Here is a 14,278-nt window from a genome sequence, read left to right on the forward strand (position 1 = left end):
TGTTTGATATCAAAAGACACGCGGGTGAGATTCTCTATTTCCCAGATATCCTCATAATTTTCATGGCTGTCATCTGTACCTTTTCTCCCAATGCTAATTGAATGCTTTTTTAATGCAATCATTCAGCCATTGCATTCATCTGCGTTGGCAAGCTACATCTATGGGAAACTAGACACTTTCCTCTCAAAAATAGTGTTGTTCAATGTAAGACGTCATCATGTTGGAAGCTCTCTGATATATGAGTCTAGTGAGACTCTTTGAATCCTGCAGGTGTGATGGGGTACTACCAGGCCCAGCTGACAGACCTGATTCAGTATCCTGACTTGAGGACGGAGGTGTTCCAGAGCTTCAGGGAGATGGGCAATGCCATTCTGTTCACTCTGCTGGTGGAACAGGCTCTGGTGAGTTGTAGCAGTAGGGAAAGGTTTCATCAGGAAAGAACGGACCCGTGAAGATCCGGGGTAGAACAGGTCTTCATCGTCCAATGCTTACTGTAAAAGGCAACTATGCTTGTTGTACGAGGCAACTAACGGGATCGGGTGGTCAGGCTCGCTGACTTGGTTGATGCATGACATCGATCCCAATTGCGTGGATTGTCTGGTACAGACTCGATTATTTTACAGACCGCCGTCATATAGCTGGAACATTACTGAGTGCGGCGATAAACAACAAACAAGCAAACCGGAAAGAAAGTCATGCCGCTAACAACTAGTGTGCCTCTTGGAGACTCAATCATATTATGATTGTGATGCAATGATAGCTTTGTGAAATATCTAGATTTCAGTATATTTCCAGAAAGGAAAATATTACATCCATAGATGTGTAAAATTTGGCAGTGATACCAGGTAAAGGATAATTTATGTTTAATTGTAATTGGAATCCCTATCTGTCCTATGGTATATTTGACATATTGCCACAAAACTGAATCCACCTTGACAAAAGGTCGTCCAGGATTTAAAAAAACAAAGAGGGATAATATCAGTGATATTTCTGAAGCATTGTCTGTGAAGAAGTGAATACACTATCGCAGTATCGGTCATCTTTTCCCAACTCCGCCACTCTGACCTTGTGTTCTTGTCACAGACCCAGGAGGAAGTGTGTGACTTGAAGCATGCGGCTCCCTTCCAGAACATCATCCCAAAGCCATTCATCCACGTCAAAGGTAAACATGTGTAATTATTCAGGTCTTCAGCATCCCATGTTTGCCGTAAAAGGTGACTATGCTTTTTGTAAGAGGCGACTAATGGGATCTTGCTTAGTTGGTTGATGCATGTCATCGGATCCCAATTGCCTGGATCAATGCTCATGAGGTCAATCACTTAAGATGCATGGTCTGTTGTAAGGATAAGTTATGGCATGTTACATAGCTTTGCATCACTGATTTGTTGCACATTAGTCTGCATCACTTATATGTCACATTTGTCTGCATCACTGATATGTTGCACATTAGTCTGCATCACTTATATGTCACATTAGTCTGCATCACGGATATGATGCACTTTAGTCTGCATCACGGATATAATGCACATTTGTCTGCATCACTGATTTGTTGCTCATTAGTCTGCATCACTTATATGTCACATTAGTCTGCATCAAGGATATGATGCACATTAGTCTGCATCACGGACATGATGCACTTTAGTCTGCGTCACGGATATGATGCACATTAGTCTGCATCACCGATATGTTGCACATTAGTCTGCATCACTTATTTATCACATTTGTCTGCATCACCTATATGTCACATTAGTCTGCGTCACGGATATGATGCACATTAGTCTGCATCACTTATATGTCTCATAAGTCTGCATCAAGGATATGATGCACATTTGTCTGCATCACCGATATGATGCACATTAGTCTGCATCACTGATATGATGCTCATGATATCTATCACTGGATTGTCTGGTCCGGACTTATTTACAGATCACCATCCTATAGCTAAAATATCGCTGAGTGTGGCGTTAAACACCGAACAAACAAACACTCACTTCCCTACTCATTGGGGATTACTATGCAGGGCATTTTTACTAGTTCTCGGTCATGATGTCATGTAACTACTATTTCAATTACAGATGGGGACAGTTGGGTAGCCTAGTGGTTAAAGTGTTGGCTTGTCACGCCAAAGAACCGGGTTCAATTCCCGACATGGGTACAATGTGTGAAGCCCATTGCTGGTGTCCCCGGCCGTGATATTGCTGGAATATTGCTAAAAGCGGTTTAATATCTAACTCACTCACACTCGATTACAGATGCAGATAATCGGAAGAATCGTGATGAGGAGCTGAAACAAGTGATGAAACAGCTGGAGAAGAAGTATGCAGCGCTTCAGATTGTGTCCGTCATCAAGAAACTCGGCAACCAGACGGTGAGATGTTACGTCACTTCAACTGTCTTCACTACATCACGACCATCTTTCTGACCTTATACACTCCGCAGGGTACATCCATCACACTGTAATAATCATGCGGAAATAATGGTGAAATATATACAGATCTGTCTCCATGGAAACTTAATTATCTTAAAGACAATCCTCTGTGTGAGTGCATTTTGGAGATGCTCCTATCTTAGACACACAGCTGTCAGACTGCTCAGATCACAACAAAATGATTGTTTGTTCAGTGTCATATTTTTGTGTCAAAAAGGATAATGGTTTAGGTTTGTTTTAAGATCTTCCTTATGATCAGATTATGCAGTCAAACTGCTTGTGCTTCTTGTTTGCATCTCTGATGGTTATATGCAGTTAGAATTTGTAGGGCCTAATGTTGTTTTAGTTGGTTCATGAGACTGACCCAAAAATATGAAATTTTGAAAATATTTTGACATTTTTGGGGGTGTGATTCTGTTTTACAATTAACATTGAATTAGGTGAAAAGAAATGGCAAATATTACAACTAAAAATCTTTATTTTTAAAAAAGACTATCAATTATCTTTTGATATTTGGCCATCTTTTTCATTCATTAGGATCTACATTAAGTTTAAGCCAAAATTTGTGTAAACCAAATAATAAAAAATGTGATACCTAGAGATGGACTAATTATTATGAAAGGAAGTTTAGAAAAAAGAGAGGTGTTGATTAAGACAAACAGTTATTCAGTTTAACTGGAGTAGAGGACTCTGAAACCTCCTACTGGCCTCCACCTGTATTGGAAGAATGTTGTTGCAGCAAGCCGACATTGCTGCGGAGGGTGACCTGCTGACTCGAGAACGCCTGTGCTGTGGACTGTCCATGTTTGAGGTCGTCCTCAACCGCATCAAGTCATTCCTCAATGAGCCGCTGTGGCACGGCATGCCGCCCGTCAACGGTGTCATGAACGTGGACAAGTGTACCGAGTTCCACCGCCTATGGTCAGCGGTACAGTTTGTGTTCTGTATGCCCGTCGGAGAGAATAAATTCACTGTGGAGTAAGTGTTGAAAGTTTTGATGTTTTCAGTTTTCAGATATATATATATATTATGTGATTGTTGCTGGAGAATTTAGAATTGTAGTGTTTCTTAGTTACAAATTTCAATGTACTGAAATAACAGTGAAAATAAATGATCTAATATAAAATGCAGTAGTTTAAAAAAATTAGTCGGTTGGATCAGTTTCCATGGCAACTTGACACCATTGTAAGAAAATGCCAAGAACAATTATCTAACCAATTACGATCTGATAAAGTATTTAATGAAATCATGTTGATTTAAGCCAGACTATTATTCTATTTTGCCGTTTGGTAACTGATGAAAGATTGATATTAAGAAAGACTTTTTTTACCATAATTATTCCAGATTTCTATACTTTTGATTGCATTTAAATATTACTTTCAACCAATCAATTTAATACCCACTCTTGAGTTGATTTCTTTGTGGAAACACTTTGCTGTCAAAGTGACCAGATCCTGCCAGAATCAAATACAATGAGTCATGTGGTGTCACAGACTTACAATTATCTCCTCACTGACAGGGTGGAGATGGAGGCCAGTTAATGGCTATGTCACCAGTGATTTTGCTGCAGACAATTAGCATTAGGACATTTTCATGATTTTATCAGCATTAATAGGACATTTTCATGATTTTATCAGCATTAGGACATTTTCATGATTTTATCAGCATTAATAGGACATTCTTCTCTGTCTTTACAAAATTTGAAAAATGGTACTGGGACATTTTGGAATACGGTCAGTCACTGTCCAATAAAATTAACCAATATAAATCACTGTAGCCCTGAACAGAGAGTAGGTTAGTGCATTCCTGATGTGGACGGCAGCAGTATGGTTGATGTGTCCTGTGTTCCAGAGAGCTGTTCGGTGAGGGACTGAACTGGGCGGGATGTACTCTGATCATGTTGCTAGGGCAACAGCGGAGGTTCGAGTGCCTGGACTTCTGCTATCACATACTGCGAGTCAACCGAGTGGACATGAAGGATGAAAATGTCAAGGGCATTGTAAGTACAACTCATCTTGGTGTTGTGTTGTTGTGTGATGGTGTTAGGGTGTGATGGTGTTGTTGTGTGATGGTGTTGTTGTGTGATGGTGTTATTGTGTGATGGTGTAGATGGTGTTATTGTGTGATGGTGTTAGGGTGTTGTTGTGTGATGGTGTTATTGTGTGATGGTGTTAGGGTGTTGTTGTGTGATGGTGTTATTGTGTGATGTTGTTAGGGTGTTGTTGTGTGATGGTGTTATTGTGTGATGGTGTTAGGGTGTTGTTGTGTGATGGTGTTAGGGTGTTGTTGTGTGATGGTGTTAGGGTGTTGTTGTGTGATGGTGTTATTGTGTGATGGTGTTAGGGTGTTGTTGTGTGATGGTGTTAGGGTGTTGTTGTGTGATGGTGTTATTGTGTGATGGTGTTAGGGTGTTGTTGTGTGATGGTGTTAGGGTGTTGTTGTATGATGGTGTTAGGGTGTTGTTGTGTGATGGTGTTAGGGTGTTGTTGTGTGATGGTGTTAGGGTGTTAATGTGTTATTGTGTGATGGTGTAATGGTGTACTGGTGTTGTTGTGTACTGGTGTTGTTGTGTACTGGTGTTGTTGTGTACTGGTGATAATTTGTGATGGTGGTAATATGTGATGGTGGTAATATGTTTTGTGCGATGGTGTTAGGGTGTTATTGTGTGATGGTGTTAGGGTGTACTGGTGTTGTTGTGTACTGGTGTTATTGTGTAATGGTGATAATATGTGATGGTGGTAATATGTTTTGTGCGATGGTGTTAGGGTGTTATTGTGTGATGGTGCTAGGGTGTTGTTGTGTGATGGTGTTATTGTGTGATGGTGTTATTGTGTGATGGTGTTAGGGTGTACTTGTGTTGTTGAGTACTGGTGTTATTGTGTAATGGTGATAATATGTGATGGTGGTAATATGTTTTTGTGCGATGGTGTTAGGGTGTTATTGTGTGATGGTGTTAGGGTGTTGTTGTGTGATGGTGTTATTGTGTGATGGTGTTAGGGTGTTATTGTGTGATGGTTTTGGGTGTTAATGTGTTATTGTGTGATGGTGTTAGGGTGTACTGGTGTTGTTGTGTACTGGTGTTATTGTGTAATGGTGATAATATGTGATGGTGGTAATATGTTTTTGTGCGAAGGTGTTAGGGTGTTATTGTGTGATGGTGTTAGGGTGTTGATGTGTGATGGTGTAAGGGTGTTAATGTGCTATTTTGCGATGGTGTGAGGCTGTTAATGTGTTTTTGTGCGATGGTGTTAGGGTGTTATTGTGTGATGGTGTTAGGGTGTTGATGTGTGATGGTGTAAGGGTGTTAATGTGTTACTGTGTGATGGTGTTAGGGTGTTAATGTGTTATTGTGCGATGGTGTTAGGGTGTTATTGTGTGATGGTGTCAAGGTGTTAATGTGTTATTGTGCAATGGTGCTAGGGTGTTATTGTGTGATGGTGTAAGGGTGTTAATGTGTTACTGTGTGATGGTGTTAGGGTGTTAATGTGTTATTGTGCGATGGTATTAGGGTGTTATTGTGTGATGGTGTAAGGGTGTTAATGTGTTACTGTGTGATGGTGTCAAGGTGTTAATGTGTTATTGTGCGATGGTGTTAGGGTGTTATTGTGTGATGGTGTCAAGGTGTTAATGTGTTATTGTGCAATGGTGCTAGGGTGTTAATGTATTATTGTGGGATGGTGTTAGGGTGTTAATGTGCTGTTGTGCACTGGTGTTAGGGTGTTAATGTGTGATGGTGTTAGGGTGTTAATGTGCTATTGTGCACTGGTGTTAGGGTGTTAATGTGTTACTGTGTGATGGTGTTAGGGTGTTAATGTGTGATGGTGTTAATGTGTTATTGTGTGATGGTGTTAGGGTGTTAATGTGTTACTGTGTGATGGTGTTAGGGTGTTAATGTGTTATTGTGAGATGGTGTTATTGTGTTATTGTGTGATGGTGTCAAGGTGTTAATGTGTTATTGTGCAATGGTGCTAGGGTGTTAATGTATTATTGTGGGATGGTGTAAGGGTGTTAACGTGTTATTTTGTGATGGTGTTAATGTGTTATTGTGTGATGGTGTTAGGGTGTTAATTTGTTATTGTTTGATGTAGGTGTGTTTTGGTGCACTGGTGTTATTGTGTGATGGTATTAATGTGTTTTGGTGTTATTGTTTGATGGTGTAATGGTGTTATGGTGTTATTAAGAAATTGTATATTTTTTCCAGGTTGGTTGTTTGAACTACATAAAATTTATATATTCTTTTTCTTCAAAACCTTATATGCATAATTTGCCATAAGTGCAATGGCCCTCGAGCACTTGACCACATTGTTTGTGTTTAACGCCGCTCTCAGCAATATTTTTGCTATATGACGGCGGTCTGTAAGTAATTGAGTCTGAAACAGATAATCCAGTGATTGACATCATGAGCATCGATCTATACATTTGTGATACGATGATATCCATCAACTAAGTCAGCAAGCCTGACCACCCGCCCAATCCCTTTAGTCGCCTCTTACAACAAGCATGGTCGCTATATGATAGTGATCACACGAGAACATGGTATCAGCTGTCACATGGCTAACCTGATCACCTGTTAGTCTGGTCCAGACAGCAATGTACTTGATGTACTGACAATGATATACACTCACTCACTCACTCACTCACTCACTCACTCACTCATTTGCTCACTCACTCACTCACTCACTCACTCACTCATTTGTGTTTTTAGCAACTGAAGAGAATGGTGGATCGCATCCGCAAGTTCCAGATCCTCAACAACCAGATTTTCTCCGTTCTCAACAAATACATGAAGACAAGTGACACGGAGAGTATGCCGGTGGAGCACGTCCGCTGCTTCCCTCCCCCCATTCACCAGTCTCTCGCTACTACCATCTGAAGCACTGGGGAGCCTAGTGGGTGAAGCGTTAGCTCGTCATCGAATAGGGTTTGAAGCCCATTCTGGTGGTCCAGCTGTGATATAGCTGGACTGTTATTGAAAGCAGCATGGAAGTAAACCCCTTACTGACACTGTTGCATAGTATATACTACAGGTAGATAGCACAGGCTTCATTTTCTGGGTCTCTGAACAGTCGGTACTTCCTTATGTCCAATATTAGCAAAGAAACCTGTGTAATAGTTCATTAAAATATGTGTACCTTCAACATCCAAATGTGGAAGTCAGTTTCAGTATTTACAAACTGACCAAAAAATGTGAATCTGAGAAAGTTGCTGATGTTGCAGTTTCTGGGTACAAGATGCTGAACACATGGTTATAGAGAACAAAAATGTGCCATAAATGGTTAATCAGTGTCATTTAATTAATTGATTTTATTAACGGCAAAATTATTAATTACCTGCTTTACCATGCTTGACATTGTTTCATAACCAGAATTGAAATCTATTATAAATAATTGATATGACACTATGACTGCATCTGCCCCATGTAGGGAGTGTTCCTGATGGGCTGGGGATGTGTAGAGGTACAGCCTATTGATCATCCTGTGCAGAGAGCCAGAGATCTTTGCATTCAGTTTCACAAACATTTTCTTGCAGGACTAAATGGGTCGGTTGGGTTGTCTACTGGTTTAAACCTTTGCTCATCACACCGAAGATCCAGATTCGATTCCCTACATGGTACAGTGTGTGAAGCCCATTTCTGGTGTCCCCTATCGTAATATTGCCCAAATCGGCGTAAAACCATACTCATTCACTCACCCCCAGAATTAACTAATGATAGAGTTGTAAGGTCACAGTGATGGACTGTTGAACTTTAGGCAGATGCATATTTAATTTGTTCTATGAATTTTATTTGGAAGGAATAGGGTATTTTTTCTTTGCATTAATTAAGTCAAAATAGTTTGCCCTCATTGAAATTATTGTGTAATATATTCCACGTTATCCCAGTTTTGTACATCCTCCTTGAAATCAGGGTTTTGAAGATAATATTCAGCTTATTATCTGCCTAGACACTGTGTAACAATGATAGTGTCTTATACTTCTATTTTAATTGTTTTTCTTTTGAATTTGTCCCTAAGAAATATGATGTTATAGTGATCATATTTGAGTTTTGATTCCTGGTGATTTAAGTTACTATTTTATCATAATTTTAGTTGTCTGAAGTAAAAGTCAACTTGGGCTTGTTAGATATGTCTTAATGATGTTAATGACTTGCCATTTACAGATCTTCGTCTATTTCAGAAGTTTATTTTTATGACATGTATGTGCTTAATAATTGCATTTGTTACCTTTATTTGTAGCTTGTCTTTGTTTGAGACCCATGCACAGATCTGAAATCAATGTTGTCCTAGACATGCCAAAATATTTCATTAAGACAGTAATCCAAAAATCAGTGAAGCACATCCATGCATTTGGTTTATATTGTTCAGGCTTTGGATGGATTAATTCATTAAAACAACAGCCGTAAGGGGAGATTACTCTCACTGTCATTTGCATCATTTAATATTGATAATTTGCATATTACTTTCCAATGAACTAAGGGAGTTTGTTGATCAGTCATCACCATCATTTTTTTCAATTTTATGTTATGATGATTGCTATTCATCTTTAATCTAATTGAACTGTAAAATCTTCAAGTATAAGGTATTTGTTTCTTGTATTTATTCTTGTAATTTATGTACCTTGTTGATTAGTTCTTCATCTTCTTGGTGGAGATGATGGGCACCTAATTTGCAGAGCTATCAGCTTCCTTGTATCACCTCATCTTGTCAGTCATCACTCCTTGGTTGTTGTACCACAGCATCAGTCTGGTAGGGTTCCTGTGGGGGGCCTTGGAGTAGTGTTGTGGAGAAATCGTAGCTTACTTTTCAAAAGCCTGGGTTCAATGTATGAAGCCAATGCTTAGTTTCCCATGCTTGGTTTCTCCATGCTTGGTTTCTCTATGCTTAGTTTATCCATGCCTAGTGTCTCCATGCTTGGTTTCTCTATGCTTGGTTTCTCTATGCTTGGTTTCTCCATGCCTGGTTTCTCCATGCTTGGTTTCTCCATGCCTAGTTTATCCATGCCTAGTTTCTCCGTGCTTGGTTTCTCCATGCTTGATTTATCCATGCTTGGTTTTTCCAAGCTTCGTTTATCCATGCCTGGTTTCTCCATGCTTGGTTCCTCAATGCTTGGTTTCTCCATGCCTGGTTTCTCCATGCCTGGTTCCTCAATGCTTGGTTCCTCAATGCTTGGTTTCTCCATGCTTGGTTCCTCAATGCTTGGTTCCGCAATGCTTGGTTTCTCCATGCCTGGTTTCTCCATGCTTGGTTTCTCCATGCCTGGTTTCTCCATGCTTGGTTTCTCCATGCTTGGTTCCTCAATGCTTGGTTCCTCAATGCTTGGTTTCTCCATGCCTGGTTTCTCTATGCTTGGTTTCTCCATGCTTGGTTTCTCCATGCTTGGTTTCTCCATGCTTGGTTTCTCTATCCTTAGTTTCCCCAGGCTTGATATGAATGGAACAATGCTAAAACAGCACAACACCCTACTCATTCTCTCACTCACTAGTTTCCCTGTGGTGGGAATAGTCAAGAACAATTCATAGCAACATACTTAGACATGAAGGAACTGACCATCAGGACATCATCAGACATCAAAAGAAGGAGTTTATGGAGTGTTTTCTGCAGCTACATCGCTATACAAATAAAATATCCATATTTTCTCTCTGTGCAAATTAACTGCTCAAATATTGTAGATAGTAGGAGACAGGAAAAATGAGGACAAAACATCTGTGTTATTTTCCCTTGAAATTAAAGTGCTAAGTCTTCCTGTTCAACCCACTCCTAAATACCAATCAAATACTTCATGTACATGTTTCACATTCAATAACTTTCTCTTGGAGATTTTTGTAGATATGTTTTTTTACTGCGTAAAGGTGATTGAGTGGTGCCGACATCACCAGAGGCAAGTGCAATCAAATGTCAGATTTCGGTGTTAGATAAGTGCTTGGACGTTTTTATATGACGAAACATACCAGTTACCTCATTGATGTTGCTAGTCTATGAAGTAATTTCCTGTTTGTATTTTACATAAGAATATTGCGTGTCTGTTCATACTGATCAAGATGATAATTGTTATACATGAAAACAAAGATTAGCCACTCTGGTTATACCTATGATGAAATTAACCATTGCAGAGTTATGCCCCTTCGGTGTGTCTGGATCTTGGATTTGAAAACAAATTCTGGTTCGTCTGCAGGCAATAATACTGTTTTTGTGGATCCAACCAAGGTGGTATTTGTCTATGATCCTGTGATGAGGACCCAAATTTTCAGCATCATAACTACTTAAAGACTATTTTCCTGAGAACTTTCCTTTCATTATGCAATGGTAGTATGTTGTGGTTTGTTGCCATTTCACTGATAATCAGGGTGAGTTCATAGCATCAGCTTGCATGATGCATTGTAGAAATGAACCATGTTTGTGCGGCAGACTAAATTTTCTAAGTTTGTATTTTGCGATAAGTTTGAATAGACATAGGCAGTTTTAGATCCGTTAGTCTTCTATGCATAGTTGTGTGGTAGCTAGTATCTGTGATAATTCAGACATGTTGACTGGCTCAGGGTGGCGCGGAGGCTTGGTTGTCGGCTGTTGTAGTGTTGCTGTGCTTGTCTTTATGTTTCGTTGTATTCCTTTTCACAAGAGCTTACTTTGCTTTCAGTAGATCCAAACACTAGAAAAGATTATGCTGGTAAAATTATGAAAATATCATAAAACCATATTCTGAATTTGATCATTGGGGTGTTGCTGCCAAATTAATGAAATGTTGGTAGCAATAATGTTTTACTTTTTGTAACAATTTTTTAAGTATGGTGATTAAACAGGAATAATAAGTGTTTTTGAAGACATATGTGCTGAATTTACACTTTTCCTAGGTCAGCATACGTAAAAAAACAGATATTTTGTTTGTTATTTTAGAAATATTCTGCTTGGTCCATGACTGCATTTAAACCACATACACTTAACTCTTGTTATCTCAATCACGATGAACATCTGTTGGTCATGAAATGAAGCCCCAGATGCATGTTCATTGCAATCCCTTGGGTGATCTCAAAGCTGAGTTGTTCCTGCTTGGGATAACAATAGCCCACTGTTTCTATGTATAGATACCTAGGAGGGGTTTGTCTAGGCTTCTTCAGAGGCTGCAGCAAATATCATTAAGAAATCCCAAATTGGTATTAAACATTCCCTGATCATGTGAAATATAAAATGTTATATAAAATATAATGGCTTGGTCAGAGCAGCTATTTCATTGAAGTCAGGACCCATAATGAGAAGAGGCTTTAATGCTTAGTATTACATTATTGAAGTTAATGTTAACATACATTTTTTTAAAAGAGGAAAGAATTTGTAACTTTTATAAAACTCAATCTTGAACAAAATAAAAAAATCCTGATTTTGCTTTTGAAGGGCTCCTATTTTGGAATACTAGATAAATTCCTGACTAGAAATCAATACTTATATTAATCTGTTAAATGCTTAAATGCTGCTGTATGTATATTTACCGAGTAAGAAAGGAATTGTTAATAGGTAGTACACTGTTCTAAAAGCCTATTGTGTAGCAGGTAGTATCACCCAGTATCTCATCATGCTGCAAGATTATGCTCTTTCATGTGAACAATTTCAATATTGTACATTTCCTAATGCTGTTTGTACAGTTTTGTTCTGAGTAGAAATCATCCTGAATTCTTTTTCAGAATATCAACATTTTTTAAAGACTTTTTCCTATCAATGAATTTATTAACTATATCATGTAATAAACATTTACCAAATTACTTGTAATTTTCTTGGTACTCAAGGAGTATTCCTGACCGTACAAGGATCCCAGAAGCCTGTGTCTCTCATACATTTAGAAGGATATTGTATGGTCCAAATGGCTGCTGAATATGTACAGTATTTAGGTGAGACTGGGAGGCACAGATGGTAACACCAGCCAGATGGTCTGTAGCACCACAAGTTGATATGAAGAGTTGTGTCCCTTAACCATGTGAGGATCCACTGGTGGTAGGTTTGAAGCCCTAGATGTGAGTGATAATGATCCTTTGTCAACACCAAGTACTGAATGTCTGTTGGCTTCATTCGCATTAATCAACCATAATCAGAGCAGAGTTAACCAATCATGGGGGAATTGGTCATCCGATTAAGTATACATGTTGTGATTCTGCACACTTTGCTTAGTGTGAGTGCCAAGCAGGATAACAAGGACTACAATCTTTTACGTCTTTCGGAATGACGTGGCTGGGTATCGAACAACCCACCTTTTGCTCTCTGGGCAGATGCTCTATCCATGAGACCACAGAGGCAGTCTTCATCTTTGAAAACCTGTGGTGGAGAGTTGAATGGTGGCTTGTATTTCAGGAGCTGCAACTAGATGGAGTTGGATGGGCAGCTTTACTATTGCCATCCTGACATCAGGTTAAATTTATCTATTACAATTGCTGTCCACTGTGTCAGATCAGCATTCCTTGACAGTAGGTCATACACCCTTTGTCCTTAAACACACAACTGGTGTCAACCCACTGACCATATTGTTCAGTGCCTCTTCCTTTCCTGCCGATTCCAACATGGCCAAATCTAACTTCTCCTCTCACAGTAGCATAAGAACCAATGTTGCTGATCGATCAGTTTTTTTTATCTCATCCTAAGATAAAACAGTGGTGCATTGACGTTCTTCATATGTTTGGGAAAAGATGAAAAGTCAATAACTATTTTACAAGTAAGTTGAAATCCAAATACAGAATTGACGTCCACACAGGACAAGAACAAGTTCATTCAGACAGGGTTACAGCTGGGATGCATCTGTCGCTAATCCAACCGATCCAAACATATCATCTATGATCAGAAATACTCTCGGTGATGAACTCAAGAAGCTATCCAAGTCAAACTGATCAATCCTGTCCACAGACGCCAGCTTGTACCCCTTTCTCCTGTACTGTGAACCCAACATGAGAGCTGTCGTGGTTTTCCCTTCTCCTGGAGCACCACAGATGGTGACATGGCCAAATTCCTTCAGCTTCCTTTTCACACTTCTCAAGGCTTCTGGGGGCACGGGCGGCCCAGTCGTCTAAGGCGCCGCGATTCGCTGTGCAGAGTTGCATCCCTTGGGCATGCCAGAAACCTATGATTGTGGGTTCGAATCCCGGTTCGCCCCAATTATGTTTCTAGGTTTGTTAGCACCATACCCGTGCTCGTGGGTTTCACCGAAGTGGTAAACATCTCAAACCTGCATCACTTCGGGCTTTCCTCCCACATTAAGCTGACACGCCGCGATATGACTGGAATAATGTTAAAAGCGGCGTTAAACCCGACTCACTCACTCACTCACTCACTCCAGGCTTCTGCTTCAGCAAAGACTTCTTTTGCAGCACTTAATTGTATGTCAAGGGTCGCAAGAAATCATTATATATTATCATGGGAAAAAGTAACTGCGCTTCATTTAAAGTGATGTAAATGTTATGATATTGAAAATAACATAATATTTGGTCTTTCCTCTCATCAGTGTTTCATCTCAACAAATTAATTAACAAAAGCCATACCTGATAACTAGAGACAGAGACCGCCCTATTAAATATTACACGGGCAGATATTTTGATGTATTAAACTACAATAGTTGTTTTATGTATACAAGTACGGTCTATACATATGAACAATGTACAAAGCTGCAGAATTACAAGGGCCAGCAGTCTGGTATATACATTTATCCTCCAGGATATACCCTGTGAGTGATACACTGATGTATGGCTGTTGTAAGTGCGATGATTCTGCCCCGAAATTTGTAAGTAATACATTGCATATGCATGCATGATATGTGTATTTATGGTAGGAGTGTAATTTATTATACTGTTCGTTTAAAGCGAGAATTATTTGAGAGTTACCATCG

General features: G+C 39.4%; 2 protein-coding genes across 2 annotated transcripts; one reads left to right on the plus strand and one right to left on the minus strand.

The window, feature by feature from the left end:
- The first annotated feature begins 270 nt into the window (after positions 1-270).
- Positions 271-12,173, plus strand: LOC125376038 (cytoplasmic FMR1-interacting protein-like). The gene is made up of 6 exons (XM_048387311.1): positions 271-401; positions 1,084-1,162; positions 2,253-2,368; positions 3,168-3,406; positions 4,280-4,427; positions 7,134-12,173. Exons 1-6 carry the CDS (start codon positions 276-278, stop codon positions 7,299-7,301), a joined length of 876 nt encoding a protein of 291 aa, XP_048243268.1. The 5' UTR covers positions 271-275; the 3' UTR covers positions 7,302-12,173.
- On the minus strand, positions 9,263-9,814 carry LOC125376236 (repetitive proline-rich cell wall protein 2-like). The gene has a single exon (XM_048388207.1). It carries the CDS (start codon positions 9,812-9,814, stop codon positions 9,263-9,265), a length of 552 nt encoding a protein of 183 aa, XP_048244164.1.
- Positions 12,174-14,278: the final 2,105 nt, after the last annotated feature.

The sequence above is a fragment of the Haliotis rufescens genome, unplaced genomic scaffold (assembly GCF_023055435.1).
Source record: "Haliotis rufescens isolate VD_foot unplaced genomic scaffold, xgHalRufe1.0.p SCAF_7, whole genome shotgun sequence".
NCBI classification, from domain to species: Eukaryota; Metazoa; Mollusca; class Gastropoda; order Lepetellida; family Haliotidae; genus Haliotis; species Haliotis rufescens.

Excerpts from the sequence above, each read along its gene's own strand:
- LOC125376038 (XM_048387311.1), top strand. The coding sequence starts at position 276 with ATGGGGTACTACCAGGCCCAGCTGACAGACCTGATTCAGTATCCTGAC. Across the intron at positions 1,163-2,252 it reads GCCATTCATCCACGTCAAAG|ATGCAGATAATCGGAAGAAT; the intron begins GTAAACATGTGT and ends ACTCGATTACAG. Across the intron at positions 4,428-7,133 it reads ATGAAAATGTCAAGGGCATT|CAACTGAAGAGAATGGTGGA; the intron begins GTAAGTACAACT and ends TTGTGTTTTTAG.
- LOC125376236 (XM_048388207.1), bottom strand. The coding sequence starts at position 9,814 with ATGGAGAAACCAAGCATGGAGAAACCAAGCATGGAGAAACCAAGCATA.